The sequence below is a fragment of the Anthonomus grandis genome, chromosome 1 (assembly GCF_022605725.1).
Source record: "Anthonomus grandis grandis chromosome 1, icAntGran1.3, whole genome shotgun sequence".
NCBI classification, from domain to species: domain Eukaryota; kingdom Metazoa; phylum Arthropoda; class Insecta; order Coleoptera; family Curculionidae; genus Anthonomus; species Anthonomus grandis.
The window spans coordinates 34,421,022-34,441,188 of record NC_065546.1 but is presented as its reverse complement, the minus strand read 5'-3'; the positions used below and the strand labels follow the sequence as shown (position 1 = coordinate 34,441,188).

The 20,167-nt window shown below is 34.4% G+C and overlaps 2 protein-coding genes across 3 annotated transcripts; both read right to left on the bottom strand.

The window, feature by feature from the left end:
• Window positions 1-7,084: 7,084 nt before the first annotated feature.
• Window positions 7,085-14,378, bottom strand: LOC126734809 (actin-5C). The gene is made up of 2 exons (XM_050438563.1): window positions 14,238-14,378; window positions 7,085-8,458 (listed from the first exon to the last, which is right to left on the bottom strand). Exon 2 carries the CDS (start codon window positions 8,441-8,443, stop codon window positions 7,313-7,315), a length of 1,131 nt encoding a protein of 376 aa, XP_050294520.1. The 5' UTR covers window positions 8,444-8,458; window positions 14,238-14,378; the 3' UTR covers window positions 7,085-7,312.
• On the bottom strand, window positions 10,004-14,387 carry LOC126734801 (actin-5C-like). Of its 2 annotated transcripts, none has more exons than XM_050438551.1 (2): window positions 14,238-14,387; window positions 10,004-11,471 (listed from the first exon to the last, which is right to left on the bottom strand). In XM_050438551.1, exon 2 carries the CDS (start codon window positions 11,454-11,456, stop codon window positions 10,326-10,328), a length of 1,131 nt encoding a protein of 376 aa, XP_050294508.1. In that variant the 5' UTR covers window positions 11,457-11,471; window positions 14,238-14,387; the 3' UTR covers window positions 10,004-10,325. The 2 variants fall into 2 exon arrangements, with proteins under 2 accessions (XP_050294508.1, XP_050294500.1); XM_050438543.1 differs by lacking the exon at window positions 14,238-14,387 and adding an exon at window positions 12,261-12,423.
• Between the last annotated feature and the right edge of the window lie 5,780 nt (window positions 14,388-20,167).

The window sequence follows — 20,167 nt, the reverse complement described above, 5'->3', positions numbered from 1 at the left end:
ACTTTTCAAATCATGAATGAAGATTCCCTTTGAATGTTTTCTAGTGTAAACAAAACTTTAATATGGTTATGAATTAGTAATTTAGTATTATTGAAATGATTGTTATTTAAGGTTTTTCATGCTACTATATTTATATATTTGATGTAAACACAACGGATTTTATATGCAATGAGTGTGTTGATTCAACAGTGCGTCTTCTTTTTCGCAAAAAACGTATTTAAAATATTTTTTGCAGCAGATATAATGTCAAAATATGGCGTATCCAACCATAGTTTCGATAGTTCAACAATTCAGGAATGGTTTAACATGAACCGATTGCATCTCAACGCAGATAAGACCAACAAAGTTATTTTTACTCTGAGACCAGCTGACATATCAACGGATTTTTTTATTAAGTTTCTGGGAGTTTCATTGGATCATCTACTTCACTGGCATTCCCACATTAATATTGTTGCCGGAAGGCTTAAAACATCTATATGTGCCCCTCGTCGCCTAGCTAGATGTTTATCTGAATCTGGTTTAAAAACAGCCTATTTTGGCACCTTCCATCCCATAGCCACATATGCTATTCTAGCGTGGGGTCATGCCCCACAAACAAAAAGGTTGTTTTTACTACAAAGAATGGCAATCAGAATTTTGAGTAGGCTGGGTTGCAGGGAGGATTGTAGATCTGTTTTCTCTATGAAGGGAATACTTACCCTACCTTCCGTATATATATTGGAAAATCTTTTATGGGTACACAGGAATAGGGATCGGTATAAAGTACATGGTGATATACACAACTATGGTACTAGAAACATAAATAGGCTAGTTTCAATTTACCAACGCTTAACAAGGTGTCAGAGTGGTCCCGGATTTCTAGCTATTACGTTATACAGGGTTTCCGGAAAAAGGAGGCCAATCCGCCGGCCACATAGGGTGGACCAAAATAATGCGACTTTCGTTATGCCATTTTATAATTGGGCGCTCGGTATTCAATATACAGGGCGTCAAAATGAGAAATATAAAATCGTTTTTTTAAAGTAAGTCGACTGTTTCATAAAACAATACATTAAAATTTGGTGTGAGGGGGTTTGTTGGAACGAGAAATTGAAATCCGTTCACGGATTCGCTATACCTTGCAGAGGGCGCTACCTGCGGTATATTGCATGTGTTTTCTACCCCTGTATAATAAAGTTCTAGTAAAAAATTCTAATTATCCAATCTTTTCTTGTAAAAAAAGTATTCTTAGTAAATGTCGTCCTGAGAATCCGTTTATTAGATATCTTAATTTTAAAATCTACATACATTTTAACAAGTTAAGAAAATAAACATACATTATTTTTTCTAAATTAATGCTAAATTACTTATTATAATAAAAATCGTAGAATAATGACCCAAAATTATTTGTTCTACGTAACGTCCCTTCATTTGTATACACATACGAGCCCTCTTTATTAAAAATCTAAGGCTTTGAAAAATATTTAGTTTCAACCTGAAATGCTCTCCAGCTGCAATAATTCTTTCCCTTAAATGATCCTCGTTTAAAATCGAAACCATATACACCAAGTCTTTTACACATTTCCGGGCTGAAAAATCCAAAGGTGTGAGGTCGGGCGAACGGGGTGGCCACGGAACAGGAGCATTTCGACCCCGACCAATCCAGCGATTAGGAAATACTTGATGTAAATAGTTTCTAGCATTTATAGCAAAATGAGCCGGAGCACCATCGAGTTGAAACCAAAGATTTTGTCATAAATTTAGAGACAAATCATAAGGCAAATCGGGCAGTATTTTTTGTAGAAACAACAGAAATGAATCACCAGTTAAATTATCTGGTAAAATGACAGCTCCTAAAAGAAATTTATCCATAACACATGCCCACACATTGACTTTAAAATTTACTTGATGATGTATCTTAACTATGACCCTAGGATTCTTTTCACCCCATATGTGTGCGTTACGGATATTTGTCATGCCGTTTCTTGTGAATGTAGCTTTGTCAGTAAACAGAATCGTCCTTATAAAATCCACATTTCTATTATTCATTTGACGTAACCTTCTACAAAAAGCAAATCTTGCCTTGGGATCGTCAGATCGCCAAATATTTTTCAGCCTTAGATTTTCTTTAATAAATAGGGCTCGCATGTGTATACAAATGAATGGAGGTCACATAGAACAAATAATTTAGGGTCATTATTCTTTGTTTTGTTATAATAAGTAATTTAGAAAAAATAATTTACGTTTATTTTGTTAACTTGTTAAAATGTATCTAGATTTTAAAATTAAGATATCTAATAAAGGGATTCTCAAAACGACATTTACTAAGAATGCTTTTTTACAAGAAAAGATTGGATAATTAGAATTTTTTACTAGAACTTTATTATACAGGGGTAGAAAAAAGTTTTGATATTTTTAACACATGCAATATACCGCAGGTGGCGCCCTCTGCAAGGTATAGCGAATCCGTGAACGGATTTCAATTTCTCGTTTCAAAAAACCCCCTCACACCAAATTTTAATTTAATATCTCATGAAACACTCGACATTTTAAAAAAAACGATTTTATATTTCTCATTTTGACGCCCTGTATATTGAATACCGAGCACCCAATTAAAAAAATGGGATAACGAAAGTCGCATTATTTTGCTCCACCCTATATGTGGCCGGCGGATTGGCCTGCTTTTTCCGGACACCCTGTATAATAAACTTCCTACCGACTATGTGGATTTAGATTTGGAACGTTTTAAGAATAAAATAAAACAAATTCTAGTCTCTAATGCCTTCTATCACAGATTTAACTAGCTAACTTGCGTTAGCTAGTTAAATCTGTGCTTCTATTCAACTGAAGAGTTTTTAAACTTCACATTCTATCTGTGATATTGAGTACCTACCTATATATTGCATTTTATTTAAGACATATTGTGATTGTGTATTATTCATAGTATATACAGGGTGTTTCAAAAGTCATGGTCCAAACTGAAAGAGGAGGGGGAGGGGAGGCTATTTGGAATCACAATAACCCCCTATGTTGTTATCCGATTTTTGATGGTTTAGAAGTTATAGCTGTTTTTCACTTTCTATCTATAATTTACTTCTGGCTTAAAAAAATATTTTTTTCTATGTCTGGGGCTTTATTTTTTAAATATATTTTTTTGTTTTTATTCCAACAAATGTTGAGTATTTTTAATAAAAGTGTAGTGTAATTTTTTTTTTGTTTCGCTGCAGAAAATCTTGTTTAATTTGTTTTTGGATTCTTCAAAAATTAATTTTAATAATTTAATGAAGCACTACACAGTACACAAAGACCTACAGGAATTTAAACCAATGTTTAAAAACTTCCTACTATTTCTAGTCTTTCAATAAAAACATTTACCTTATAGTGTTTATTATTTGATAAATGTATGTTAAGAAAATGTTTAGAAAAATGAAACGTAAAAGAAATAAAATCATACCACATTTTTTGCTTGCATACCACAAATTTGGTATTATTTAAGTGCGCTTGACTTTCAAATTGGAATTCAGAATGCTATCAAGAGCCACAAACAAAAATGGTATTCTCACATGGACCATTTTAAATAGCCAAACCGACTATTGTTGGTATTTTCTGTATTGTTTTCTGTTTGTCTTTAGCTAACGTGTTAATCGATTTTTTTTCTGTTTTCTGACCTATTATGCCATTAAAGTAATAATTAATCTGCATCGAGATGCTGGATCGGTATACCCACGGGAATATGATGAAATGCATTACATTTATCACAGATTTAACTAGCTAACGCAAGTTAGCTAGTTAAATCTGTGCATTTATGGATTGTGCGGTGGGAACGCTCGCCTTGCTGCAAGAGAGTATCGTGATCGTTATCCGGATCGTGAACGCTTTCCCAATCACAGAGTGTTCATACGAGTACATAACTCATATTTGCGGGGAGAAATACCTGGTGATGTACAACAAATAGGCAGACCGCGGTTGGATGATGCAGAGGTGCTTGCTTTGATAGAGGCGGACCCTTCTACAAGTATTCGTAGAATTTCTAGAGCTACTGGATTAGCTATAGCTACGATACATCGCATGTTGCGGAGAAACAACCAGCATCCATACCACGTGCAACGTGCCCTCTTACCCCGTGACTACGCGCCTAGAGTAGCATTTTGCAGAGAAATGCTTCGACGCTGTCTGCAAGACCCGGACTTTTTTGATTGCATTTTGTAGTCCAATGAGTCTTCATTTCAAAGACTTGGTATATTTGATATTCACAATCTTCACTATTGGACTGTAGAAAATCGAAGAATAATAAGGCAAGATCGCTTCCAGTACCAATTTGGTGTAAATTTGTGGGCAGGTTTTCTCGGTGGTAGGCTGATTGGCTCTTTCGAGTTACCGGTCAGATTAAATGGAGAGAGCTACCTAGATTTTTTAGAACACCAACTTTATGACCTTTTGGAAGATGTGCATTCTGGAATTTCGGGCAAGAATGTGGCTGCAACACGACGGAGCGCCAGCGCATAGTGCACGAATAGTCAGAGACTATCTAAATGGTGCTTACCCAGATCGTTGGATAGGCAGAGGAGGAGTGGTATCGTGGCCGCCGCGCTCACCTGACCTTAATCCCCTTGACTATTTTTTATGGGGATACTTTAAAGAACTTGTATACCAAACGGATATACTAAACGGAATACTGAAAATCAGCTTTGTCAAAAACTGCGAGATGCAGCAACAAGTTTACGAAACAATGCTCGAGCATTTAGAAACTTAAAAAGAAATTTTATAAGACGATGTCGTTTGTGTATAAGAGCCGGCGGCGACCATTTTGAACATCTTTTTTAAATAAATGCCAATGAAATATTCGAAGTTTTATTTTAGCTTTTATTTCTTTTACGTTCCATTTTTCTAAAAATTTATTTTACTTATATTAAACAGATAAAGACCTTTAAGTTAAACGTTTCTATTGAAAGGCTATAAGTTGTAAGAATTTTTAAAACATTGGTTTAAATTCTTGCAGCGCCTTTCTGTACTGTGGTGCCTCATTAAAACGGTAAAATTTGTTTTTAAAGAAACCACAAAAAAATTAAACATGATTTTCTGCAGCGATAATACAAATTTTTTTTATGATATACTTTTATTAAAAAGATTTAACATTTTTTAAATAAAATACTAAAAAAATAAATCCCCAGACATTAAAAAAAAATAATTTTTTAAGCCAGAAGTAAATTATAGAAAAAAAGTGAAAAACAGCTATAACTTCTAAACCATCGAAAATCAGATAACAACATAGGGGGTTATTGTGATTTCAAATAGCCTCCCCTACCCCCCCTTTCAGTTTGGACCATGACTTTTGAAACACCCTGTATGTCAATCATTGTGTTTTGGTTTTAATGAGTTTTATGTAGTGTTTTAGGAAAAATTTTATTATCAATTTTTATAAACAATCACCCTATTTTTTAACTTTGTAATTCTTGACTTGTGTTAATACTATTTTTTATATTGGCATTAATAAGTTGATTGATTGATTGATAGACAGTGCGCGCTAGACATATTGTTTATTTAAATAGACTAATCGGACATTTCCTTCATCTTGAAGTGTTATACAGCGTGTTAGACAATTCGGTGCAAATATTTCAACAACGTATTGTTGGGGTCAAAATAATTTTTTTTTCTTTAAACGTATATCCTAAAATGCACCCTTGATTAAAAAATCAAATTGATTATTTGAAACACTGGCTACAGTTGTATGCGTCAAATCTTTTGAAAATTGGCAAGTTTTCGGTTTTTTGGTTGCTCTTGACATTCTCCGTCCATATGATAGCCCATATCTTATGCTTCCGATAAGAAATTAGAAAATCTACAACACCATCTAGTTATAAAAAAATCAAAAACTATCGTTTCTTGTATTTTTTCTATACAATTAATTTGATTTTATAAAAATGAAAGCAGTCATGTCCCACTTTGTTTTTTCTAATTTGATAGTTACGCGCGAGTTTAATAAACCAGCGATTTTCTCGAAAACGGTTGTTTGTACCGAAAAAATCCAAGAGACAAAAATTTTAGATTTTTTCATGGTTAATTAGAATGTGTTGCTCGATTTTGCAATTTCTTAACTTAAATATAAGATAGGAGCCATCAAAAGAGTAAACCCTTCTGAATCCTTCCTTAAAATTGGATTGAAACCATGGAAAATGAAAAGAGCACCCAAAAAACGGGGATTTGCAAATTTTCAGCAGATTTGACGAATAACTTATATCGATTACTTGTATAATAACTGGTTCCAAGTAATCGATTTTCTTGCAGCAATTTGCGCCGACTGTAGTTCTTAGGGAGAGAATTTTAGGACACATTTTTATAGAAGAAAGAGATCTTATTTTGAATCAAACAATACGCTCCTAAAATATTTGCACCGAATTTTGTAACACCCTGTATATTCTTAGTACATAATTTCTATTCGCAATAACGTCTCTTGAATTTGAATAATTTCTGTACCACTAAAAATTTGCCCTTGCTCAATGCTTTTACGGTTGCATTTGCCCCATAAATGTTAGAATGCTAAGAGATATTTATTTGTTAATACGTGAAGATATAAAATAAAATAGTTGATACAAAATAAAATAGTTCATGTTCATGTTTATTCATTGGCTTGAACAAGCTGGTTAGAATTGAAATTACTCGTAGATCATTGACAAATGACTGCGTATTTAGGTATCGCGGTTTGCCTATAATAACAACAACTTTTTTGTTCAACACAAAAATTTAGAATGTTGGTAAGGGAGGGATGAAATAATATATAGCCATAAATGAAATGGCTACACTGCTTAAGAATAGTGGCCGTGATACCATCGCTATCACAAGCATCAGGTAGAGGGTTGGTCATCTTTGGTTACATCAGCAACTGTAAACTGAAAAAAAAGGTATTGGCATTAAACTTACTATTCTTGTAAAAGTTTATTTGATTTTGGCAATTAGAAACCACATGTTTTTTAAAACCCTTTAATGCATAAATACCAAAACCTTAATTAGTGATTTGTCTTCAGCATTTCCTCTATAAAATTCGAGTCAAAAAGACAGGATAAAGAAGGGTATTCTTCATTTATTTTGAACAAAGAAAACCAAAGGATGATTGATAACAAATTTATTATTAAAAAAAATTAAATCAATTACAAGCTAAACCGTATATAATGAGCTTAAACAATAAGAGATTCTTATAAACTTATCATCACGACTAAAGGTAAATTAGTAATACTTACGCACGGTACTTCAATCCATTAAAACTCCTTTTAGTCAGAGTTTTAATTACTAGGGCAGTCCTGACCGTATCATGTATACATATGGAATAAAATTGAGCTTAGAAACACTTTCTGTGAACAATAGAAGGTCCGGACTCATCGTATTCTTGTTTGGAAATCCACATTTGTTGGAAAGTGGAAAGAGACGCCAAGATTGACCCTCCGATCCATACGGAGTATTTCCTCTCGGGTGGAGCGATGATCTTGATCTTCATAGTCGATGGGGCAAGTGCAGTGATTTCTTTTTGCATACGGTCGGCGATGCCTGGATACATGGTGGTACCTCCGGAAAGTACGGTGTTGGCGTACAAATCTTTCCTGATATCCACGTCGCATTTCATGATTGAGTTATACGTTGTTTCATGAATACCGCAGGCTTCCATGCCTAAGAATGATGGCTGGAACAGAGCTTCTGGGCAACGGAATCTCTCGTTTCCGATGGTGATTACTTGACCGTCGGGGAGTTCGTAGCTCTTCTCCAATGAGCTGGAACTAGCTGCGGCAGCCATTTCTTGTTCAAAGTCCAGCGCCACGTAGCACAGTTTCTCTTTTATATCCCTGACGATTTCCCTTTCGGCGGTGGTGGTGAAAGAGTAGCCACGTTCAGTCAAGATCTTCATAAGATAGTCGGTCAAGTCACGGCCAGCCAGGTCCAACCTGAGGATGGCGTGTGGAAGGGCGTAACCTTCATAGATCGGCACAGTATGAGAGACACCATCTCCAGAGTCCAAGACTATTCCGGTGGTACGACCAGAAGCATACAGGGACAATACAGCTTGAATGGCGACATACATAGCGGGGGTGTTAAAGGTTTCAAACATAATCTGAGTCATTTTTTCTCTGTTGGCTTTGGGGTTCAAGGGGGCTTCGGTGAGGAGCACGGGGTGTTCTTCGGGAGCCACACGCAGTTCATTGTAGAAGGTGTGATGCCAGATTTTCTCCATGTCGTCCCAATTGGTGACAATTCCGTGTTCAATGGGGTATTTTAGAGTGAGGATGCCCCTTTTGCTCTGAGCCTCGTCACCTACGTAGGAGTCTTTTTGGCCCATACCGACCATGACTCCTTGATGTCTTGGACGTCCGACGATTGAAGGGAAGACGGCACGTGGGGCGTCATCTCCGGCAAATCCGGCCTTGCACATACCTGATCCATTGTCTACCACTAATGCGGCAACTTCCTCGTCACACATATTGATGGGTTATTGCTAAAAAAAGAAAGAAAATGAATGAGTTTAATAGTTTCATATTTAGCAAATGTTTAGTCTTGGTAGTAATAATGAATGGATGCTAGAGAGAACTTTAAAAATAAACAGAATTTCCCATTAATATTCGCATGCAGCTCACAGCGTAAATATTCAGACATCATATTGATTAAACAATTCGCGATTAAACGTGGAGCAATAATAAAAGTCCAAAAATAGTTGGGTCGATATTGAAGTAATTCAATTTGACGACCGATTTCCAGGAATTTGTGTTGTACTCGGATACTGCTATTTGGGAACAAAGAGTCATTGGGGTGAGACTAGTAAATTATGGAGTTTTTGGGTAAAAAATTGACTGTCGTAAGTTCTTAGATGGATAAGGACCACATTATAAGATGTGAAACTTGAACTGTATTTTTTTTACTATAACTGCTTGAATCCAACCCAAAAACTGCTCTATATTTATGTCAAAAATTTAAGCTGCTCCCAAAATGTCCCTGAATCAAATTAGTGAGTAAGAAATGCCTTTTCTTTTACTAAGCCCTATTTAAACATTCCTATTAAGTAAAATCTGTATTGTTGTGACGAATTTATAATGAGTTACTTATTTTGTTGGGTATTACGTCACTTATAGTAAAAATCAATTTAGTAAAATACTATCTCACACGCTCACAAATTGAAAAGAAAATAGACTTATTCAATAATTAATTTACTTATTCATTAATCAACCGCCAACTTATGAAAAATATTATTTTAACTATTGTCAAATTAAGAAAGTTTTAAAAAGAGAGCAGACGAGAGATTGGAAAAGATAACTATATTTTTAATTTAATTTTATTAAACTTTATTTACCTTGATAACGGTGGAAGATATAACTACCGAAACGTTGATTCATCATTCAAATTAGGTATTTTTATTAAATAAGTAGTTTTTTCTCATCGTTTTCAATTTCAATATTCATAACAAAGTTAGGTAGGATATTGAATAAAAGAAACGAGCTCAGAGATTAGCTCCTGGGTATATCAAAAAATCTTTACACCTGAATTAAATATAACGAAAGTTATCGTTAAAGATTTAAGTTCATATTTCTTTTCAATACGTGAATAAGTCTATTTTCTTTTCAATTTGTGAGATAGTATCTTCTAAATTGATTTTTACTGCAAGTGACGTAATACACAACAAAATAAGTAATTCAACACTCCTATTATTTCGTGACAATATTCAAGACGGAAAATGGACAAGAAAAATGTTTCCAATCAAAAATGCCACAACCACCCCATTCATTAAACTAGATTCGGGAATTTAGGAACTTACTGTATATCAATTAACAAAAATTATTTAAATATTCCTAGCACCTTCGAACTTAGGCTCAAAAATGTCTATGGAAACCTTTTGGTTCAATTAAGAAAAATTATAAAATATGCATTATTTCCTAATAATGTCCCAACCATGAAAGCAAGTTTCCAATTTGTTTCGAGAATTTTTACAGAAATTACATCAGTGTTCCCCAACATTCCCTGTTAAACCTTGCCTCAAATGAATTAAAAATAATTTTTAAATTTTTTTTATTTATAAATTTTTTATTTATATATAGCCTAAAAATAATTACATAAGTAAATAAAGAGTCTTATTCTGCACAACATGTAATAACTTACAAAAAAAACATGATTATAGGAATACTTTGGCCTAGTGCATATACGGTCTCTAAAAAAATCATCCATTTCAAAATGGCAGTTCTGGTCGCACAGCGACGTCACGTATCGCAGATATAATACAAAAATATGTCTCAAAACGAATGCATACGGAGTAATGGAATGCGAGCGATATTAAAGGATAATAAATAAAAAAGACATGATGAAAATTAACAAGTTTAGAAGCATTTCCTGTGGACAATGGATGGGCCGGATTCGTCGTATTCTTGTTTTGAGATCCACATCTGTTGGAAAGTGGAGAGGGAGGCCAAGATGGAACCTCCGATCCATACGGAGTATTTCCTCTCTGGTGGAGCGATGATTTTGATCTTCATGGTGGATGGGGCAAGAGCGGTGATTTCCTTTTGCATACGATCGGCAATTCCCGGGTACATGGTGGTACCTCCGGAGAGTACGGTGTTGGCGTACAAGTCCTTCCTGATATCGACGTCGCACTTCATGATGGAGTTGTAAGTGGTTTCGTGGATACCGGCGGCTTCCATACCCAAGAACGAGGGTTGGAAAAGTGCCTCTGGGCAACGGAATCTCTCGTTTCCGATGGTGATGACTTGACCGTCGGGAAGTTCGTAGCTCTTCTCCAAGGAGCTGGAGCTGGCAGCAGTAGCCATTTCCTGTTCAAAGTCCAGGGCTACATAGCAGAGTTTTTCCTTGATGTCCCTGACAATTTCCCTCTCAGCGGTGGTGGTGAAAGAGTAGCCACGTTCAGTCAAAATTTTCATGAGGTAATCGGTCAAGTCACGACCAGCCAAGTCCAAACGGAGGATAGCGTGCGGAAGAGCGTAACCTTCGTAAATTGGTACAGTGTGAGAGACACCATCTCCAGAATCCAAGACGATACCGGTGGTACGACCAGAAGCATACAGAGACAACACAGCTTGGATGGCAACATACATAGCTGGGGTGTTGAAGGTTTCAAACATGATCTGGGTCATCTTTTCCCTGTTAGCTTTGGGGTTCAATGGGGCCTCGGTGAGGAGCACGGGGTGTTCTTCAGGAGCCACACGAAGTTCATTGTAAAAAGTGTGATGCCAGATTTTTTCCATATCATCCCAGTTGGTGACAATACCGTGTTCAATGGGATATTTTAGAGTAAGGATACCTCTTTTGCTCTGAGCCTCGTCACCTACGTAGGAGTCTTTTTGACCCATACCGACCATGACTCCTTGATGTCTTGGACGTCCGACGATTGAAGGGAAGACGGCACGTGGGGCGTCGTCCCCGGCGAAACCGGCCTTGCACATACCGGATCCATTGTCTACGACTAATGCGGCAACTTCTTCGTCACACATTTTGATTGGTTAGTACTGAAAAGAAGAAACAATACTTTATAGACAATGCTACATTTCAGGTAAAGAATTCAGGGGGGAAGTTCACCTAGCTATGCATGCTTTTTTCTGGTTGCAATATCATAATGTTTTATACTTACCTCTGATATAAAACCATTTTTTTTTAAAATTACTTTTATAGTCCTGTAAACACAATCATATAAAACAATAAGTATAAAAACATAAAATTGCAACTCAAAAAAAGGTGAACAACCCCAAGAAAGCATATCAGTTAAAAATAGTTAAAGGATGGTCATATAAAGCTTTTTCACAAAAAAAAAATTGAATAAGCAACCCTAGAAGAAAGTATTCATTGAATAATATCCTTATCCTATAATTTATCCTTGCCCCTTATAGCTGTATATATTAAACAAATAGCAGGTAGGTAAAGACCGGTTAAAAAGGGACCCTCAGTGACTAACAAAGCGCATAAATCAACAATTTAAAACGTGTATACGAAGCGCTACTATGAATGAAAGAAAACCGGGCGCGATTGATGAGAAAGACCGTTAAAGGAACCGGTATACCGGCTACGCCCATTCAACGTTAATTTGAAATTAAAAAAAAAAATCGGCACTGATTGGGATCAATGGGGGATACACCCATAGGTATCGATCATGTGATTTATCACACGTTATTCACTTTATTATCCATCTGAGGGGCACTACTACTACTACTATTCACAAGGGCCACACCCGCACCCGTATACAGATTTCGCGTTTCACTTTTTAACTTAAAAAAAAAAATAATAAATTAAAAACCACTTACTTTGTTGACTACGAAAGAGTAAAAATGTAATAAAAAGTTATTGGTAAGGGCACAGCACCGCTCTGCTGTACTTACTCTAAAATATCACAAGACAGAAATGTGAGAAATTCAAAAGTCGCCTACCATATATAATTAAGCACCCCACCACGACGCGCATCCGATGCGCGGCCACTTGCGCACCACCAATAGCGAGAAAGATTACCATATATGGAATTGCATTGCATCGATTTTTCGCTCGGTCCCCACCCCGCTACGCTTTATGGACTGACACGGTTCGAATTTGGTTTTAAAAAAATGTAAAAAATGCCGGTCTGGGTGGCGCTTTTTTTTTTTTGTTTTGTTATTATGCACTTAGGACTCTAGCAAGAACTCCATGGTGTTCAAAAGCAAAAAGTCTTATTTTTGACATTTTTTTTTTTAATTTTATAAAAGGATATTTTTTGGATTGGTTTTAATTCCTGATGCTAACAAAAATAAATGAGAAGGTAACTTTCTGGTGTCTCTTGAGTAACTCCCAAAATAATGTCACTGAACAGTGGTTATTCTCGTTCATAATTTTGCTTAAAGGGCAAAGCGAACTTATGTTAAGCCAGTAAAAGAAGTAAAATAGATTTTTTTTGTGGCAAACATAAGAAAATGTACATATTTTAAAAGGGTTTGCATTTATACAACTGCATAGATTAGTCACTGAACTAAAACAAATTAATTTGTGATTCAAACTGTGAATATTTTTAAAAGTGTGCATTCGAGTGAGAATGCAATTATGGCAATAATATAAGAATACAAGTATATTAAATTATGGAGTATTGAAATCTTCTCATATTAATAACATATATGTCTGAATATGCAAATTCTTAAGTTGAGGGACTCAATCATGAATGGAATTTTTCTTGTAATAAAATAATTTATAATTTAGTTGCAAATATTTGCAACTTCAGCATACAATTATATACAAGGTGTGTCATAAATAGCAGTCTAAACTAAAGGAATGCCATTGGAGCCTTTGTAGAGAGGAATCAACATCACCTTACAGGAATTCCCTTATTGGAGAAAATGTCGATCACTTGCCTCAGTTTGCACCATGACTTTTGAAAATAGAGTGAATATCTATATAGTTTTAGTATTTTTGGTCGATATGGTTATGTTATACTTGGTCAAAAGTTTTATGGCAAACTAGCTGTATGACCAATTCATGAAACAAAGCTTATAATAAAAAATCTCTTTTATTCATGACTTTTCTTGCATTTATGAATAAAAGAGAACAAATAAAGACATTTGCAATTGTATAATTCATATTAAAAAACAAGGCATTTTTTGTTAATTCACTCCTAAAACTAAAAAATGTGAACATCCTAGAACTTGGAAGTTATGAATCCCAACCGAAGGCATATAACTATGGTGTGTAACCCTAATTAGTGTGTACCAGAACTCTCAAGTATTTTACCCCCTTCAATAAAAAATACCTGAAGAGGCTTTAGTTAAGGGTTAACTTATGGTTAGATTGCTTACAACTAAGAATAAATTTTTATGTACTGAACCAAGTGAGCTTTAGGATCCACCTAACAAACACCAAAGTAGGGATAAGGTGGCTTTAACCTATAAAATGCAACAAAAAATCCATACATTCTCACTGGCATGTGGGCTGTTAAATCTAAAGATTGGGTGTCATTCACAAGTGGTCCACAAACACCACCTGGCAGATTTTTGGCTCAAATTCAAAAATTTTACTACAAAATAAACGTTTCGACGTGGGCAATTGGTTTTCCGCTTCAACCACTGGCCCCTAAGGACAGAAATAGAATTTTATTTTAAGAGAAAAACAGGTGTGACCCGCCATGGCGTCTATGGTGGGAAACGCCGGTTAATAGATTCCTTGTAAATTACAAAGGTATTAGTAAATAAATCTTATGTGCCAATACACTAAACATCTTAGGATATAATTTGCATGATTTTGATAAAGTTCTTTGGAATTCTTACCGTTTATATTTCGTGGGACACGTCACAAGACTTCAACGAATAACTGACTGACGAATGATAAAGAAGCCGGTAGTAGCGCACAAGTTTACAATGGACTCGCCCGAAATCGAGGGTGGTAAGCTTGTTAAAATTCAAATAAATTTACCGAAAATTGCCTCAAAGACGTCCCGAATCAATTTGTTGTCACTATTTTGACAATTACCTGCGATTCTTTTACCGTAATTAACAATAAAATTAGTAATAAATGGAAAATTATTTATTTTACAGGTGGCGGAATCACCTATTGCGTATCTAAATGGATCCGTCCGACCCCACTTGTCTCATTCACTAGCGTTACCATATATGGGCATAAAGTGCGGCTTCGCTTCTGATTGGTCGATTTTATGGCGTTCCAACGTCCTAACCTAACTTGAACGGCGAAGAATTGAACAGGGTTGCCGTTGTGCAAATGTTATTTTACCGTTTTAGGAAAATCTGGGTTTTTAAAGTGACGAAATAAATATTTAGGTTTTCTTTGAGGCAAGTGGTGGTAAATGTATGGAGAACACATGGTGTGTGTGTTTTTTTAATGTGTGGTAGTCGGGATGGTTAAACTAAACAGTATTAAGATCAATTATGTACCATAAGTGTTCCACACAATAGTGGGATCTAGAATTAATAAAAAATCTTATCTTGATTGGCAAGTCTAATTACAGAATATAAAAATAGTTAAGTGCCAACAATTAAAGTCAGACTAAAAAATGTCAACTTTTGACATGCAGTTTGATTTTTTCATTATTAAGGTTTATTTCAAATATTTACATTACTAATAACTACATTACTAATACTAGGTAATAATTACAGAAAATAAATAATTGAAAGTGCAAACAATTAAAGTCAAACTATAAAATGTCAACTTTTGACGTGCAGTTTGATTTCTCCATTATTAAAGTTTCTTTTAAATACATATATACATCTAATTTTATAAATAATTTGTCCAAAACACATATTTCAAATAATCCTTAAAAATCCAAAATAAGTTAAATAAATATAGTAATACCTATATACGACATTTTAATAGTCATATCCATTATAAAATAATTCATAGATTACATTTCTTTTTCACGATTAATTAAGTGACGAAGCTTCAATTAGATCTTGACATATTATGTATAATTATAGAAAATAAATAATTGAAAGTGCTGACAATTAAATTCAAACTATAAAATGTCAACTTTTGACGTGCAGTTTGATTGTTCCATTATTAAGTTTTCTTTTAAATAGGTATTTACATCTAATTTAACAAATAATATATCCAAAACACACATTTCAATCCTTGAAAATCCAAAATAAGTTACACAAACAATAGTAATACCTATGTATGTATGTACGACATTTTAATACATCCATTATAAAATAATTCACAGATTAGATTTTTTTTCACGATAAATTAAGTTACGAGGCTTCAATTAGATTAAAACGTGATCTTGAAATACGTTACTAAGCAAACATCTCATAACAAATGTTTCTTCAATTTTTTTTTTAAATTTCGCGCAGCTTGACAACATTGCAATTAAATCAAACTCGTTGAAACTGAATAGGGTGAACGAAATAATTTCGCATTTTTGCAACGTCGCCACGTTTCGCGGGAATTTCACGGCCGCCTAGATCGCGACCCGCATTAAAACACCAAATCCTCGTTTTGTTTTTTTTCACCGCGACCTTGAAAAGTCTTATGTCATCTTAACAGTTTTATTGTTGATTTTATAAAACCACATTCTTGGTCCTTTGCTTTAATTTATGTGAGAAATATGGCTGTTTTTGAGCAAGAATATACGCATGCGTTATCAAATTTAGAATACAAGTAGGCGTAGTTGACTGCTACAGCTTGTCAACTGTCAAACTAAAATTACGTCCGTTTAAACTTAATATAATAATTTTAATGAAATAAAGTCGAAATTATACCCATGTGTAATGACGTCATTTTTGTTTATCTTTGTTTAGCATATTCCAAACAGCGGCGACAACAAACTTTTGAAAAAAATTGGTGTCTGATGATTATTCATCTTTTATATACTAGGTTATGTGAAATATCCGTCACTGTCAATCAAAAATATTGGTTTGTCAACTTGTTCTTGAAAGTTATTTCGAAGTGTTAGATAATGCCTAAAAAAAGATATAATAGGTATAATGAACAATCGCAGCTGATGATTTTAAATATATTGGCTTTTTTTCAACTGGAAAAGGAACAAGTCCGAAACGGAATTGCACTTCAAATTGAGAATGTGATACAGCGAGCCGCAGATGCAGCAAAATTGGGCACAACGATTGCAAATATAAAGAAGAATGGGATAAAATCAGACCAGGATTACGTAGCCTGTATATCTTCCAAGCAAAAAACAGCAAAAACCAAAATTACAACATATTTGAAACATAGAATTTGGGACACAATTTATTCTATGTACGCCAGAAAAGAATATGTAATATTGGCAACAATAAGAGAAAAGTTCAGGGAAGAAATTGAATATTTTGAGTTTTCCATTGACTCCTTAAGAAGATGGATCAATAGTATAGGCTTCAAGTGGAAAAAATCAAATAACAGAAAATATTTGATGGATTTGCCAAATATTGTTCATAAATGAATCAATTTTTTAAGGGAGTATATCAAAAATAGAAGTGTAGGTTCGGAAGGTTTTACTCCAGTTTTCATTGACGAGACGTGGATTTTTAGCAAGGGATCATTTCGTAGTAGCTGGCAAGATGACACCAAGCACACGGATTCAAGGAAAAACAGTGAAGGTAAAAATTATCTGGTTATCTTTTTAGATTTTTTTTTGAATAAAAACTATTGCCCTTGTAAGAGCCCTCTAGCTTCATAGTTTCATCATTCATCTGTTTCATAGTTTCATATAATTTCTCTCTAAGACAATATGAGGGAATTTAACTCCATACACTACTCGTATGTGCATGGAACTTTACTTATTAATTATACAGGGTCACAATTTCAAGAGTAGCCATGGCTTATAATTTTTAAACCGTAAAAGATATAAAAAAATGCTTAAAACCGTTTCTATAGTAACAAGGGGGAACCAAAATGATGAATTTTTTAGGGATATACTATCATCCCCCTAACCCCCAGAGCCACCCCCTTAAAAATTTTAAATTGGAAGGGTAGTCGAGTGATACCTTGTTTGAAAGGTCTATTAATTCCCTATATTATGCGACCCTACTTATAATAATCAATGCATTTATTTTAGAGTTATGCCAATTTTAATATTTTATTAAAGGTTATTTAAGTGTTTTTTAATTTCTTATAAAATTAACATATTTTGAAAATGTCATAAAATATTTAACATTTGAACATTAGTACAAATGGTTAAGAACTAGGAAAACACTCTGCAATATTGCGTTTATTCTATTTTTAAAACAATAAAAATCTGCATTGAACTTTAATTATTTTATTAAATGCTCAAAGTGGCTTCCATTATTTTGCAAGCAAAAGTACAATCTGTTTTCAAACTCTTGACGAACATTTCTAAAAACTTCAGTTGTTAATAATCGGCACTCTTGTGTAATTCTTTGTTTTAGCTCCTCAATGGTGGCAGGCTGCGTTTTGAAAACGACTGATTTTAGGTGACCCCAAAGAAAAAAATCGAGAGGGGTGAGATCTGGCGATCTTGGCGGCCACTCAATAGGTCCTCTTCTACCAATCCATTGGTCTGGATAATGATTATCTAGCCACTCTCTAACAGGCAATACATAATGTGGTGGGGCCCCATCTTGTTGAAAATGCAATAAATTTTCATCAAGAACAAGATCTCCATTTTCATCCCTTTGGTTTTCCAATTCCGTTATTACTAAAGGCTCAACAGTTGTTTCTAATATTTCAGCACAAATTTCTCCATTTAGATTTTCATCAATAAACAATGGCCCAATTATATTATTCCCTAGAATTCCGGCCCACACATTTATTTTTTGGGGATATTGGGTGTGCCCTTCCCTAAAAATATGGGGATTCTCATTACTCCAGTAACGGCAGTTTTGCTTATTAACGTTACCGTTTAAATAAAAAGTGCACTCGTCACTGAAACAAATGTTTTTTATAAAACATGGCTCATTTATTATTTTTTGGGTCATTAATTCACAAAATTCGATCCGCCTGTCTGGATCGTCATCACCAAGTTCTTGAACAATCTGTAGCTTGTAAGGATGGAATTTATTAATTTTTAATATCTTTCGTACTGATTCACGAGACACTCCTGTGGCAGCTGCTGCTTGACGAGTCGACATACCAGGATCCATAGCAAAATGCCCAAGAACCTCAATCTGAGTTGCTTTATCCAGTATTCTTGGCTGATTTTTTTTTATATCACCTACAAACCCAGTTTCTTCAAATTTTCTTACCAACTTCTGGATGTAATAATGCCCAACCTGCTTATCTGGGTGCCTCTCATTAAATATTGTGGCACTTCTACGAAAACAGCGATTTTGAGAACCATAAATAAATATCATTTCAACTCTTTCGGCGATCGTATAAACCATTGTAAAAATAAAACTAGAGCAGTGAGAGAACTTTAAATTACAAAAAGAACCACGATATTACTAACCAAACCAAAAATTGAACATTTTAAGGCAAAATTTAAATAAACAAAAAACAACAAATATTTCGAGAATGGCAGGCATCGAAAATTTTCCTTTTTTTTACATCGCCAAATACCATTCCGACAATTCAATAATTTCAGTATAAGTGTACTATTTATTGGAGTTTTGTTTTGGCTTTTAACAATTCATTTTAGTATTAGAATAAATATTTTTATTCTGATAGTAAAATGAATTGACTAACATTTAAAAGGACATACATATCTCGGAAATGGTTGCATTGATTTTAATGAGTAAGACGGCAAAATATAGGGAATTAATAGACCTTTCAAACAAGGTATCACTCGACTACCCTTCCAATTTAAAATTTTTAAGAGGGTGGCTCTGGGGGTTAGGGGGATGATAGTATATCCCTAAAAAATTCATCATTTTGGTTCCCCCTTGTTACTATAGAAACGGTTTTAAGCATTTTTTTATATCTTTTACGGTTTAAAAATTATAAGCCATGGCTACTCTTGAAATTGTCATCCCTGTATATTTATGTTCTGGATGAATGATTTCTAAAAGAAGAGAATTGAATTATCTTTTATTTTTAAGGTCATCGTTATATCGTGGTCCACGCCGCAACCAAAGATGGCTTCATCAAGGGTGCAAATTTAATATTCAAGAGTGGAGTAAAGACGAGAGATTATCATGACAATATGAACAGGAAAAACTTCGAAAACTGGTTTAAAACTCAGCTGGTTCCAAATCCTCCCCCAAAGTCATTTATAATCATGGACAATGCAAGTTACCATTCTGGTTTATTAGAAGAAATCCCGAGAAAATCTTGGACAAAGCAGAGACTGACCGAATGGTTGAAGAAAAAGAATATTAGCTTTCCAGAAAAAGCCATGAAAGATAAAATATGGAGTATTGCACGCAGAAACTGCCCTAGTGAAAAAAAGTACTTCCTCGATGACTATGTTAAACCTTTAGGACACAAAATTTTGCGACTGCCACCATATCATTGCCAGTTTAATGCAATTGAAATGGTATGGTCGGAATGTAAACGAAAATATGATCAATATATTTCCAATTTTAAGGGGTCACCTTCGGAAGTTCTGACTACATGGGAAAGGGTAATAAACGAAATTTCTATAGATCATTGGCAAAAATATATTTTTCATACAGAAAAGGTCATTGAAAAATTGGCTTGGGAGGCAATACAAGTGTGTGATGCTTATGACATTCTGCCATGCAATATGGCGTGTTTTTTTTGAGTTTGTATGTTTTATTTTTTGGAATGGTATTTTCATTTTAATATGTTAACATATTCCTTCAAGCAGCATTTTTTTCATGAACAAGTAAAT